The sequence below is a fragment of the Nannospalax galili genome, unplaced genomic scaffold (genome assembly GCF_000622305.1).
Source record: "Nannospalax galili isolate Female #2095 unplaced genomic scaffold, S.galili_v1.0 scaffold9, whole genome shotgun sequence".
NCBI classification, from domain to species: domain Eukaryota; kingdom Metazoa; phylum Chordata; class Mammalia; order Rodentia; family Spalacidae; genus Nannospalax; species Nannospalax galili.
The window spans coordinates 5,323,414-5,338,741 of record NW_008360332.1 but is presented as its reverse complement, the minus strand read 5'-3'; the positions used below and the strand labels follow the sequence as shown (position 1 = coordinate 5,338,741).

At 39.6% G+C, this 15,328-nt stretch overlaps 1 protein-coding gene across 2 annotated transcripts in view; it reads left to right on the top strand.

Annotated features, from left to right (window-relative positions):
• Ttll7 (tubulin tyrosine ligase like 7) overlaps nt 1-15,328 on the top strand; it is a 157,817-nt gene that overhangs the window by 128,066 nt on the left and 14,423 nt on the right. For both annotated transcript variants that reach the window (XM_008826228.3, XM_008826227.3), the window contains one exon: nt 9,065-9,225. In XM_008826228.3, the coding sequence (XP_008824450.1) occupies nt 9,065-9,225 (161 nt within the window). The remainder of the gene's footprint in view (nt 1-9,064; nt 9,226-15,328) is intronic.

The window sequence follows — 15,328 nt, the reverse complement described above, 5'->3', positions numbered from 1 at the left end:
GGCTCTAGTGGGAGAGGAAGGCTGTCTACCTGACAAGTTTGTAATCATGCTCAGATGCCGAGGAGCTCAGAAGGTGGGTGACTGTGACCAGTGATAGTCATGTATATAGAGATTAGAAATGCATGTGAAAACGTCTCAATGTCAAGAGCCCTGGAATGAATTTTTCTGTATGAAACTGTGTGTTTTGACAATGAAGAGGAGATCTTTTTTAAACATTGGAACCTAATTTAATTTTATCTCTTAGAGAGTTTATAATGAGTATAAGATTTTATAAGCGTAATAATTCATCTGTAAACCTAGAAATGTACAGCCAATTTTGAAAGAGATGTACCCTAGCTCAGAAAAAATGTTATTGAATAGGTTAATGCTGTTGTAATGAAATGCTTCTTTTAATTAAAAAAATAAAAAAAAACAAAAAACAAATGGTAGAACTTTCCATCTTTGTAGAAGGAACTGTGCCCCAATTTATAGCTCCTTCAGCACTGTCCCAAAAAGAAGCATTAAGAAACACACTTCGCGAGCACCATTTATCACACCAGTTAACAATGGAGATAGTGGACCTTAATCTAAACAAAAGTTTCTTGTTTTAATTGAAAAAAAATTCCAGCATTTAGTCCACTTATTAAAGAGTATGGAAATTAGTTATGTGAACTGCTTAATATTTACCTCAGGCTGGAATGAAAACTTAAAGCTATTGTGTTGAGAATCATTGGGGCACATTTAATTGTGTCTGATTTATTTACATTATACATTTAATATATAAATAATTTTTCTCTATTTTCTACTTCAAGTTTGTTTCAAGTGAATGACTGAATTATTTTCTTTTGATAATGATAGGGCTAATATAATAACAGGCCAAGGTATATTGATTAACAAAAAGCTTTGTGTGGCAAAATGAGCAAGGTGACATTAGGAAGTGTAAAGAGGTCCTGGGACTAGGGTGACATGGATTTGTGTTTGATGTGCTTCTGCCCCTTACCGTATGTACTGCAAAGTTCTTGTGTGCTTGAGTTTATACGTGGAATTTTGTGTAGAATATGTAGAAATAAGATATACATGCAGCCTCTTACCATGCTGACCCATGGCTATGTATGAACCTGGTATAGAAAATATACAACAAAAAAATACAGGAATGTAAGTCAGTTATAGAATGCAGGATTAGGTAATAAAGTGTCCCCCATTTAGAAAACGAAAGACCTAAGTAACATATTGGATGTGGATTAGTTGCATCTTTCTTTCAGTGTGATGATAGTAGTCCCTGGAGAGCTTTGCCACTCTAGTCCTCTGACAAGCAGGCTCTAAGATCGAAATAGAATTGGAGAGGTTTCTATGGGGAACCCCCAAGAGGATTACGGGATGAGAGCTGGAGGAAGAGGGAGCCTTTCAACTGCAGCATAATTCTCATTCCTGTGGATGGAAGGGGGTAGACTGGATGGGAAGAACCTCAGACTTGATTGAAGGAAGCTATAGGGAAATTGTGGCCAAAGTGATGGGGAGCACCTGTCAGAGGGTGAACACTGGGCAACAATATCCATGCTGGTATCTCAGCCACACACAGTCCTCAGCTGGGAATCTTCTAGGTTGAGTACAGGCAATGCTCAAACCTTATATTAATGCTGGAATGCACTCTTTCAAACAGGTTGATCAAAAGCTTGTATTCATGACTATCACTAACGTTGTGCCTGATTTGATTTAATTTGACAAACATTTATTGGTTACCAGTTTTGTATAAGAAACAAGCTAGGTACTATTGGAGACTCTAAAAGTTCGTTCATGTATTTTCTCACTCAAAAATGCATTCCACAGGTATTTATGGAAGGATTATCAAGTACTAAGCCCTAGCTTAGGTGCAGAATGCATGTTGTAATTCCAATTTGAACTCATTGTTGAAATCTATATCTTACTTTATCTTATCTGTTGCAGGATCCTGGCCTTGCTGGTGGCTTATTAGAATGCTGTAAAATTCAAAGATTAGAATGCCAAACATACAAAGCCTTCCACATGCTTTCCTCTGTGTGTTCTTAGGAATAAAAATTATTTGCCTTTCTTCACATTTTCCTTATGGGTATAAAATGTGAAGATCCAGGGTATAGGAATTAAATACTAAAAAGAAGTCTTACCAGGTGAAATTGGAAACCGAGGTCCTTATTTAATGTCGTGTTGTGGTAAATCTACACTTGCATAATTTAGCTTTCTGCCAAGAACACTGTGCCTTAGACAGTCTGTGAGGAATATGTATGAAGCATAAAAATGCTGCTGTGTTGATGGGCTGTGAAGAATTTCAGATTTGCTGGAAAGCAAATCTCTATTGCAGGATCTAGACATGAGCTGAGATTGAAGGGTGAAGAGAAATCAGTAGCTTCATCAAGGCCATCCTGTGTTTGAACTTTTTTTAGAGTTCTGAGAGACCTTTGTTCATCAGCTCTTCTCCAGTTAGCAAATTCTTTTTTTTCCGGACTTGCTGGCATTTTGGACGTGGTGCTTCCCTTCTGTTTTATTTGGGTGGACATAGATGCTGTTCCTAGCTGCTCGTTGTGCATCAGCAAAGATGCCTTTACCCCATAGCCATGACTGCCACACGCATCATTAGTGCAGCATGCAGTGATTTTAATGTTGTCTTGAAACTGCCGTCACCTCATGCCATTATTTTAATTTAGGACCAACTGCTCAGCCATATGGGACAGTTTGTCATTCAACATCTGTATGTTCTTGCAAAATATGAATTTGGGTGTTTTATGCCTTCAAATGTGCTATATTTCATAAAGAACAAATCGTTTCACTTTGTTAATATTGTCATTCACTGAATCTTTTATTTACTTTTCCCAGGGGAGCTTAATGTTGGATTAGGATGCTTTTAACAGTCATACTATAAAGAAATTGAATATTTATACTCTACTGTATAAACTAGCTTCTCTTGGGCTCATAGATAAACACAAGGGCACCTTGCTGACCATTCGTTTTTTATGCTTCACAAATTATTTAACTTCTGGACTGGAGATGCAGCTCAGTTGGCAGAGCGCTTGCTTAGCATGTACAAAGCTCTGGGTTTGCTCCCCAGCACCACATAGACCGGGTGTGATGACACATGCTTATAATCTCAGCATTCTGAAGGTAGAGGCAGGCGTTTAGATCAAGCTCGTCATCAGCTACATAGCAAGTTGGAGGCCAGCCAGGGATAGAGGAGACCTTGTCTCACAAAACAAACAAACAGGAAAAGAATTCACCTCTTCAGCTTCTACCCAGTTTCTTCCAATCCAAAAGTCCTGGGAATCTAAAAATGTATCACAAACTTTAGTATGTGTTCCTACTAATTTCCGGTCTTCACGCTCTCTGCCTTCTTGAAAATAGTCAATGGATAGTTTGCTAAAGGTGTTGCCATCTCCCCATCCTGGTAACCCTTTTACTAAAACTAGTTCAAATTCAGTAGGTGTGAGGAGGAGGTGCCTTAGCACCCCTGTCTTGTGTTGTGATCTCACTCCTCCTCCCAGATAACACTCGCTAGAGGTGAATCTGAACCTAAGAAGAGACAATGGGTTCTGTTCCAGGCTTTTGCTTGTAGGCACCTGAGAAGAGGTGTTGTTAGGAAGAGGCTATGAGCTGGCTGTAGCTGTCTACCACTGGAAGTATAATCCTCAGCAAGTTACTTATCTACTCTCTGCTGGAGATTTCATATTCATAATATAAGATCTAAGATATTTTAAGAACTTCAAACTTTTCTGAATCATTGAACAGCAGTGCTGAACTCATTGGTGACAAATGACATGACAGGAAGTCATGTGTTATTTTTCTCTGTCTCTTGCTTTAAACTGTTTCATCTTTTCCAGTACAAATATTAATATGTGTAATTATGGAATCCAGCCTCAAGAGTTTTGGAAAGGGACCACGAACCAATAGTATCTCTCTCATGTTTTTGTTTTGAGGTTAAAGGAGTTAATAGATGTAAAAGTTTCTATAAAAATATTTATAGTTAGTAGGTCCTGAATACATCTTACCTCTGATTTTTCCTCAGTGACATGGGTTTTACTTTATTGTAAGGAATATCCAAGTACTAAATGGTAGACTCTGTCTTAAGCCTTGGGGACAGGGTAGTATGTTACTAAGATGAACATCATTCCTTCATATACATAGATAGTGGCCTTTATTAGTTAAACAGGAATTTTGAGAGAGATAACAGATCTGTTGATCTGGGTATCTAGGGATTATTCACTGTGTTAACGGCAGGTAACCTCTACCTAAGAAGTGATATTATTGTAAGACATAGAAGTTCACCAGGTGAACAGATAGGAGATTGTTCTAGTTAGCAGAGAGTTATGTGAAGTTTCAGAATTCAGAGAGGTGAAGGATTTAGGTTCTCTGCCATTGGTTTGTGTCTCCTCCTGTCCTCCAAATTAGAGGAGTGGCTCTCTCTAACCCATTCTTTCTCCTAGGACCAGAGTTTCCTTTGTGGAAGGCTTCTTGAAAGCTGAAGGGCAAACAGAGGGCACTAGAAGTTCCAGGGAGGCTGTCTGGAAAGAAGACGTGTCTGGATTTCCCAGACTATGCCTATCTCACTGGTCTGGGGAATCTCTCCTGGGTTTTGGTGTGTGTGGTGCTTGTGATGTCTGAAGGGTTTTTCCATGTCCATATTGGTAGGAAATGTTAGTTACAGTGCAAGTTTTCTCCATCCCCAAGTCCCTGGCCTGTTCTCAAGTTCCTGCTCCCAGGCATATGTGGACCAGGATATGAGACTATCATGCTTTTAAAATTCCCTCTAGATCAAGAATAAAGACTGTGCAGACTTCTGGCCAAGAGGATCTCCTTTAAATAATGGGCTTTGTGAATGCTTGGCAGGGGGCAGGCAGTTAACGCACACTGGTTGCCCTTCTGTTTGGTTCTTGTACATCACATTCATTTCACTAGGGGGTATATTTAAAAAGGAGTGAACGAATGTATCTTAATCTCAAATGCTTTTTCATTCTAAAGATGAATAATTCTTTCATAATACAGTATGAAAACAACTTTGCTTAGGGTAATGTTTAAATTCTGAGTATTAATAACACTGTTCAATTTTGGTTATTTCATATAACTCATTTTTTCTTGAGATTAATTTATGGTAACCCATAATTGGCTACTTTTTATTCTTTTATTCTTGAATATGACTTTTGGTCTGTTATTACTCACTGATACATGGATAGAATATATAAAGGAAAATTGAGAAATGATTTAAATTTCCATCATTTTTCTGCTGCTGTTGATTCTTATTCCTTGACAACCAGGAGCCCTGATTTCTGCATTAAGAAATGCAAAGTGTTGCTGGGCATGGTGACACAGCCTTTCATCCAAGCACTTGGGAGATAGAGGCAGGAGGATCTCTGTGACACTGAAGCAAGCCTGGTCTATATAGCAAGTTCCAGGCTAGCTGGTCCTACAGGGAGACCCTGTCTCAAAGAAACAAACAAATAAAAATGCAAAGTTTAAATGAAATTTAAAATGGCATAAATGGATGCCTGATAAGCATATCATATTAGCATTATTGTGCATAATTCATATCAAAGTGATTTAAAATTATTCTTTATAATTGAGAATTCATTATGTCTAATAATGAACTTTTCCTGGACATTGTCACAAACTCCTCTTACTGACCCACCCTGACCTGCTGTAAGGTGTGTGTTTCTGCACAGTAAGAGAAAAGGCAGGTGGGAAGAGGAAGGGATGCAGGGTGGAACTGTGGTGTTGCTCATACACTTGCCGTGAGAAGCTGAGCCAGTTATTCCTCCAGAAAGAAAAGCGGTAGCCGGAAAATAGTCTTTACCAAACTGATTTTTAGATACATGAAATTTAAGTTGGTCGTCAATAATTATCATTTAATATTCAGAGATTTTTAGTGAAACAAATTATTCTTGCACCTCTTTCCAAATCTTCATGTTTATTCGTGTTGAGAGAAATTATATTTTCAGTAGGTCCCTGTCCTGGATGGTCGCATTAAAGAAAAGATTAAGTTTATTTTTAATTATGTGTGTGTTGATGTGTGGGTGTGTGCACATGTGAGTACAGGTACCCACAGAGTACAGAAGAGGGTGACCGATTCCTTGGACCTGGAGTTTTAAGCCATTGTGAACCACTGCATGTAGATATTGGGAACTAAACTCTGTCCTCTCAAAGAGCAGCAAGTGCGCTTAGTGGCTGATCCATCTCTTCAGCTCCTCCTCCCCTTTTTTTCTGTTTTTCATCCTTTGCTCTCATTTTTATGGGCAGTTGCCTTTAGTTGGTAAAAAAGTAAAAAAAAAAAAAAAACAACCAAAACTTCACATTGGTGAACTGAAATTAGAATAATTGCATTTGCTGATATTTCTTTTATAACATTTTTGTTGGAACTATGTTGTATTAGTTGCTTTTTGTCGCTATGATAAAATACTATGACCAAAGGCGATTTATAGAAGGAAATGTTTATTTACAGTTCCAGAGAGAGAATGTGTGATGGTGGGGAGACAGGGCAGTACATGGCCAGAGCAGGAAGCTCACAAGTCATGTGTCAACCAGAAACAGGAAGCAGAGGCTGAACTGGAAGTGGGGTGAGGCTATGAACTCTCCAAGCCCAGCCCTAGTGAGAGACTTCCTGCAGCAAGGCTGCACATCTTGAAGGTTCCATATCCATCCCACACAGTGCCACCAACTGGGGCCATGCATTCAACTAACTGGGCCTGTGCGGGACATTCCTCATTGAAACCACTACATAGGTACATTGCAGAAGAATCCAATACGCGATTCTTTCTTCCAAAAGCTTTATGCACACTTTGTAGGACCTCTTGGGTATAAGTTGTACATGTTAATCATAGCTCTTGTTTTGTAATATTTTCTCCTCATTAGTCTGTGTATGGCCTGCTCTTATGTAGTGGTTTCATGGTTATTTTAATACTTACAAACCTAACACCTAGAGCAAGAATCAAGATCTCGATGATAATCTGTCTAACCAAATGCTTCCCCTCCATTTCTCTGGGTTCCTCTGTCTTAAGGAAATAATTTTTGGAATCCAGCATTCAGTAGCTCACTGCTTTATGTTTTTAAATCATACTCACACATTTTTACCTATAAATATTTTAAAGACTTCTATTTTAAAGAGTGTCATACTGGATATAATCTCTGATATATTTTTCTCTCTTATCATCAGTACCAACCTGCTCTGTGTCATATGTTATGGCGATATTTTGTTCATTTTGACTTCTTTGTAGATCACAAGTGGGAAGATTCTCTCTCTGTATTATCCAATCTGCCTTTTGGACTGTTAGCTTATATGTAGGCATTTATAGTTGTCAGTAGCTGTATAGACAACAGTGTAGGTGCCTCCTGTTTTTATCTCTGAGAGAGTCTTTAGGTTGATGGGACATGTAACATACACATTTTCAGGTTTTGGAGGTGGTGCCAGACTGTTTTCTGTAGCAATTGCACTAGTTTGTGTTGAGACCAACAGTGTGTAAGAGACTGTGTCTCTGTATCTTCTCCAGCACTTGGCTTGTCAGACTTACACTTTTGTTACTTTACATGGATATAAAGTGATATTTTACTATAGCCTTTTATTCGTTTATTTTTTTATTATTTTTATTTTATGTGTGAGTATATTGTCTGCTTGTGTGTAAGTGCACCTGGGTCGTGCAATGCCTGTGGAAGTCAGAAGAGGGATTCAGACCCCCTGAAACTGGAGTTAAGATGGTTGTTAGCTGCCACGTGAGGGCTGGGAATTGAACCCGGGTCCTCTGCAAGAGCAGTCAGTGCTCTTAGCTGCTGAGCCGTCTCTGCAGTCCAAGCCTTTTTATTCTTTACTATACATACTTGTTTCCTTTTTTTGAAATGCTTATTCATCAATTTTGTCCGTGTTTTCCTCAGATGTTTGCATTAATTATTTTCCAGGAATTTTTCATATGTTCCTAAGTTAACCTTTTGTTGGGTGTATGTTTTTGAATATATATTCTGTTTATAACTTGGTCTTTTTCTTTTATGGAATTGTGTGTGTGTATGTGTGTGTTATATGTATTCACGTGGCTGTGTGCATGTGTGCAGGTGTGCCTGGGTGTGAAGTCCAGCGGTAATATCAGGTGTCTTCTTTCATTGCTCTTGGCGTTATTTTAATTAAAAAAAATCCCATTTGTTAGTGTGTGTGTGTGTGTGTGTGTGTGTGTGTGTGTGTGCGTAAAATGTGTGTGGGACATTGCACATGCAACAGTGCACATGTGGAGCTCAGAGGAAAACTATGGAGTTGGTACTGTCCTTACACCTTTATATGGTTCTCAGGATTGAACTTGGGCTGTTAGGCTTGTATCATTGGGCAGAAAACACTTTCACCTGCTGCTCCATCTAACCAGCCCATCCACCTTATTTTTTTTTGAGACAGAGTCCCTCACTGAACCTGTACAAATTCAGTGACTCTGACCAGTGAGCTCCAGGGATCCACCTGTCTTTGTTTCTCTTTGCTGAGATTGCAAGCATAAGCCACCATCCCTGGCTTTTCTTTTATTGTATCTTCGTTTATCTCTTATGGTCCATAATTTTATGTGACTTAATTAATCCTTTTCTTACCCAGAATCTAAAAAACATTTACCCACATTTCCCATTGACATATTTAATGGCTTACCTTGTAAACAGTTAAGATGTCAATCCCTTTAGAGTTGAATTTTATGGTTTGGGTTAAGAATACTTCATATATTCTTTTTCATAAAAAATCATTTAAAAATCTTTATTTAGCTCAGCAATGTCTTCTTACTCCAGTGTGTCACTTATCAACAAACTTTTCTAAGTGCATTGGTCTCTTATTTCTGGACGTTTTATTTGTACTGTTCAGTTTCTATCTCTGTTTCTTTGTCTCTCTGTCCCTGTCTCTGTGTCTCTATTTCTCTGTGTGTGCTCAGGCATTATGGTGTAATGGCAGGAAGGAGGATCAGGAATTCAAGGTCAGCATCAGCCATATAGTAAATTGGATGCCAACCTTGTCTACATGAGAACCAGTATACTTTCCCCTGAAAAGAAGCAACGTTGAGCTTTAGACCAATGTATGCATATCTAGATTTGAAATGCTTGTTTTTTTTCCCACTAGGTTTTGGACATAGTAAAATCAAGTATCCGCACGGTTCTTCCACGCATCTGGAAGGTCCCCGATGCTGAGGAAGTAAGTTTATATCGAATGTTCAACCGGGTTTTTAACCGCTTACTCTGGAGTCACGGCCAAGGACTATGGAGTTGTTTCTGTGATTCAGGGTGAGCTTGAAGTCATTTTGTTGTCATTTTTCATATTTTATTAAATATTTTAATTCTTCACTACTTATGCAGGTAGACCAATGAAATGATTGTATAGCTAACGATCATTTAAAATATGGATTTTTTTAACTGCATATGATTGTTAGTACTCAAGTATAATTTATATCAATTAAGCTGATTTGAATAAGATGATTAATAGGAACAACACCGTGTAACTAATTTTAATTTAGTGGAGAGAAGATAGTCTTAATTAACGAAAAATTTTCAATTACCAGCAATATCCTGAAGGTTTTCTGTTCTCCTTCATACATCTGGATTCTAAAATCATGACTGTATTCTTTTAAAATGCTTTATGTATGATTTTTATTTTGAGTATATGGGTGTATTGCTTGTATGTGTGTAAGTGCACATGTGTTGTGCAGTACCCATGGAGGTCAGAAGAGAGTGTGGATTCCCCTGGAACTGGAGTTATGGATGGTTGTTAGCTGCCGTGTAGGTGCTGGAAGCCAAACCCAGGTCCTCTGCAGGAACAGCCAGTGTCTTAACCTCTGGACATCTCTCCAGCCCCATGACTGTGTTCTTGAATCTCTTCAGAATCTGTGTCCCAGAAGCTGCCGGGGACCCCATGTCATTTCTTCCTTGTGATGTCACAAACCAAACTTCCCTTCTCGTGATCAGACATTGACTTCTTGTCTGGTCTTCCTGTTCTAATCGCACAGGCTTGATATTTCTGAGGCATCTGCACCTACCTTCCTTTCCAGCTGCTGTCTTGATTCAGTCATTTGCTGACTCCCACAAGCCTTCCTGTCACACTCCTGCCTTGGCTACTCTAGATTGCTTTTTCATTCGCTCTTCCAGTAATTGTCATGTTCTTTCAAAAGTGTAGGATAAAAATTTTCCTAAGGACAGATCCTGCCCTTAGGAAGCATAACATAGAAAATAATTTACTACTTATTTTGTGCTTAATTACATTACATGTGTTAAGCAATTTAATCCTTACCACTTTGAGGCAGAGTCTATATTATCTCCAACCTCTTTGTAAGGAAAGAGATGCAAATAGCTGCTAAGGACCTAGAGGAAGAGGGATTTGAACTCAGACCTGACCCCTGGATTCATGCTCTTAACCAATAAACTTAAAAAGAATATATTTTATTTGGGGCTGGAGAGATGGCTCAGTGGTTAAGAACACTGGCTGTTTTTGCAGAGGGCCTGAGTTCATTTTATGTGTATGAGTGTATTGCCTTCATGTGTGTAAGTGCACCCGTGTTGTGCAATGCCTGCAAAAGTCAGGCAAGGGCATCAGATTCCCCTGGAACTGGAGCTATGGAGATTATTAGACTCCATATGGGTGCTAGGATTTGAACCTGGGTCCTCTGCAAGAGCAGTCAGTGCTCTTAACTGCTGAGCCATCTCTCCAGCCCCTTAACCAATAAGCTTTAAGGTCTCTAGTAGGCAAAGTATTATACAAACAAAAGTGTTCATTATAAAGGAGGTGTGGAGGAAATATGATGGAATTTCAGAAAAGAGGAGCTTGAAAGAAAGGCGGCGTGAAATGAAAAGATTTTTCAGGGGCTAAGAAGACAGCTCAGCGGGTGAAGTACCTGCTGTACAAACACGATGACCTGGCACACGTGTGAAAAATCAGGTGTGGTGGCACACCCTGTCGCTGGGGATGCCAGGACAGGAGGATCCCCAGAGCTCACTGGCCAGCCCGGCTAGTCAATCCATGAACTCAGGTTGAGTGTGAGTCCTTGTGTCAAGTGGTAAGGTGCAGAACAATCAAGGAAGACAGTGACATTGACCTCTGCACAGACACAGACACACACACAGACACACACAGACACAGACACACACAGACACAGACACAGACACAGACACACACACAGACACACACAGACACAGACACACACAGACACAGACACACACAGACACAGACACACACAGACACAGACACACACAGACACAGACACACACAGACACAGACACAGACACAGACACACACACAGACACAGACACACAGACACAGACACACACACAGACACAGACACACAGACACAGACAGACACACACAAACACAGACACAGACACACACACACAGACACACAGAGACACACACAGACACAGACACAGACACACATAGACACACACAAACACAGACACAGACACACACACAGACACAGACAGACACACAGACACACAGACACACACAGACACAGACACACACACAGACACAGACACACACACACGCACAGACACACACACACACAGACACACACACAGACACACACACACACACACCATCTAACTAACTAAAGAGTCCAGGGCCGTCTTGCTCCCAGTATTTTGTTTTCCTTATTCATCATATTGTTAGGTCCTTGACTAAAATCTAGGGATTTCCCCCTTTTGTCATCAGAGTCTAAACTTGTCTACAGACTCAAGGGTGTCCCGTACACCAATCCTTCAGTACTCCCTCGTCACTCTCCTGCTTGGACTGCGTACCAGAACAAACTCACCATGTTTCAAAATCCTAAACTCTCTCCTTTCTGCATATTTTGACTTCGATGTGAAGACCCAGACCAGGTTGATCTTTGTGGTCAGAGCTTAACAGGCCATTCTGCTCTGCAGTGATCTCTGTGTGCATTGGCATAGTGTAGCCGCCTGACACTGCTCATTCATGCCATTTGCAGACACACCACCCCGTGTTTTTGTCTCAGCGACCATTCACAAACAGACGGAGAAATGAGTTATTTCTACAGAGTGAAACAGAACTCTGCCTCCAGGGATGGCTCTCTGTCATGTTTCTATATCTGAACTCATTTTATTTGGTTTGTTTGTTGATCCTCCGGCTAAGTGGATCTCTCTAGCATGGATGACTATGAGACAGTCTGTTACTTAAACTGGTACTGGATAATGTCTAATGCCAACATCTAACAACAGATGTCAGGTGATGTCCCCACAGGGTTTCTATGCCCTGAACTGTTTTGCTAACATGTCCTAGCTTGGTTGAGAGTCCTTCTCCCCTAATACTGCCCTCAAATTTCCCTAGTGGTTTCTTTTCCTACTGACATCAGTGGTAAGTGACACTGAAATCTTACTAAGCATATGATACTTTTTCATACTAAATATTCATAGAGTCTTCACAAAATATTTTGAGTAAATTATTATCTCCATTTGTCAGATGAGGAAACTAAATACACAGAACATGTAACGTGTCCAAGTTCACATAGAAATTGGGTCAGCCTGTATTTAACCACAGAGTCCGATTCGCTCTTAACGCAGTACCTTGTGGCCTGTCCCCAGGCACATTTCCGGCATTCATCAGCATGGTTTACTTCAAGTCCCCAGCATTAGACAAACTCCTAGCCAGTTATGACTGAGCAGGTGGAGCAGGAGTAGATCAGTAGGTCATTCAATTTCTTTCAAGTTGGCGGCTTGCAGATGAGTTTAGCCTTGGGTTCTTAAGGCTTCTTCAACGTGAGGAAGTCACATGATAGTGCTTGGGCTAGATTCTCAGTTTGGATCCAGCACAGTTCTACTGCGTCTTCAGAATCCTGTGAGGTCCATATGTCTTCCTTTAGCAGTCAGTCTAACAGCTAAGAAGTCAAGGTGAAAAGTCTAGTTTTCTCACTTCTCAAGGAACAGTTTATATAAAAGCTTTTAAAAAATCTTTCTCAGTTATGTGTATAGTCTCAGAAAAACATAATTTAAAAATTCTAGGCAAACTCTACTCCTGTCCCTATTAACATGCCCAAGAACTAAACAAAATAAGTAAGCCATTTCTTAGTTATCTCCAGAGACAGTGTAGAGTATTATAAATCTTCCTGGTAGGCTTTCCAGGGTTTTTGCTGATGCATCAGACATCAACTCTCTCTTCCCTCTTCTTCAAGGCTGATGCCTATGTCTAAGAACCCTTTGGTTACGTGCAGTTCCCCTAGGAAGTTTTTCTAAAAGGGATTCTTTTTTCCAAGATTTATTGTATTTTTTAAGAGGAGAGAGAGAGAGAGAGAGAGAGAGAGAGAGAGAGAGAGAGAGAGAGAGACTATTTGTCAGTTTGTACATTTGAGTACAGGTACCTGTGGAAGCCAGAAGAGGGTGCCTGATCCCTTGAAGCCTGCCTGATGTTGGTTCTAGGATCTGTTGTGAGCTGCATGATGTGGGTTCTAGGAAATGAACTTAGGTCCTCTGGAAGACCAGGAAGTACTCTTAACCCTCTTAACCACTGAGGCATCTATTAATGCCCCGCCTCCAGCATCTTTATGGCCCACATTCTTAATGTGGTTGGTCTCTTGAAGACAATGGCTCTTGTAATTCTTTTGAATAAGGTTATCTGCCATGTTTTCCTGGGCTAAATTAAATTAAATTAAATTAAATTTCTATGGGCTCAAAGTCAGCTTCAAGAGCTCAGGAAGGGGAATGTAAAGTAATATTTTAGTTGAGCTCCTCCTAGGGAGAATAGGTGTTGGCCGCATAAAGCAAAGAGAAGCAGACAGCAGCTGTGAGCCAGGAGGGTGCCTCTCTCTTTCTGTGTTCAGAGCACCACATAAGACAATCTGGTCTAGAACCTTTAGCCAAAAACGCTTTTCTATTGGACTTTGTTGTCTGGAAACTTTTTAATTTTTTTTTATGATCTTAGTGCAGAAACAAACTTTAGGGGACATTTTAAGGCACTGTGGTCTGATTTTTAGGGTTTGAACTATGCATATTTAAGAAATATATGCATGAAATGTGGTTACAGATGTCCTTCCTCACATCACCCTCGGTCGGATGCATTCATGGTAGGACTTGAGCTCCTGAGTGTTCTTTCTGGTGATTGACTGATTGTCCAGCTTTCTTTAAACTCTTCTTTCTCCTTTCTGGCCACTTAATGATCACTTAGAATTTTCTTCAGGAGTAGAAAGGAACGAATCATTTTCACTCTTTAGATCAATGTTTTATTAAAAGTTTTTATGAGAAAGGAGGTGAAATTACTGGATTATTGCATAATATGGGGACTTCTTAAGTCTTTGGATTCCATCAACTCCTTTCTGTTGTGAGACCTAGTCAATATTTTATATCTTGTCATTATGTCACTGCAATGTCATGTGAAGCCATTTCCTGTATATTTCTCCGAGGATTAGGGAAAAACCCTAAAGCACGTTTAATCATTTAATTTTTCTTTTGAATTAAATGTTGGTGCTTGTATTTCCTTAGAATTTAGATTCAGAATGCCAGCCAGTGAAATACTAGTTTCTTTGATAAAAAGCACTGGTATTTTTAGCTCTTCTTACCTCTTTTCACTTTTGCAAAGAACTTTGTGCTTTTCCTTTGTGCAGATAATGGAATAGCACAGGCACATTTCCTATCTGCCTTGTGGTGCCTGGTGATGTCTGGAGGAGGGGTGCAGTGCTGAGAGTTTCAAGCATGGGTTTCTCTTGTGTAGAGGGGGCTCTGGTAGCCTCTAAGCAGAAGGCTCTGGTCTTATTCATGTTCTTTTCTTAATAGGGGTTTTGTTATGCTGACACCAGAATATGACTTGACAGACTAGAGTGAAGTATTTTACCTGTGGCATTGAATGTATTCACAAGAAATAAATGTAGATGGGATATTAATGCATATATTTATCTTGACAGTTTGAGAAGTTGAAACTCCTTCGGTCATAGACAGGAGTTGGCAGACCATCCTGTTGGTGACTCACATCGCATATTATTTAGAAAGTTGCATCAAATTAGAATGTTGAAAAGTCTTTTATCTTCCATTTTATTTCTTCCTTTTATACCTCTAAACCCAAGAAAAATGGCCTTGATGCCAGTGAACTGATAATAGATTTAATCAAATGGTTTCAAAGTCTAAAAAATTCAATATACTCCATTCACAGTGGAGGGTGGTGAGGGAGATGGGCTTCCATTGCATGCTCAGAATCTCAGCAGAGAGATAAGTCCTACCAGGCAGTCAAAACATAGGACATTTACATGTACACAGACTTTATATCTCTCAACACACACTTTTAGGCTTGCTAGATTAGAGTATTAAATACAAACATATAACCTAATTTTTTTCTCAATGGTGTCCTTGGTTCAATTAGGTAAGTTGATTTTTATGTCTATATATATATATATATATATTA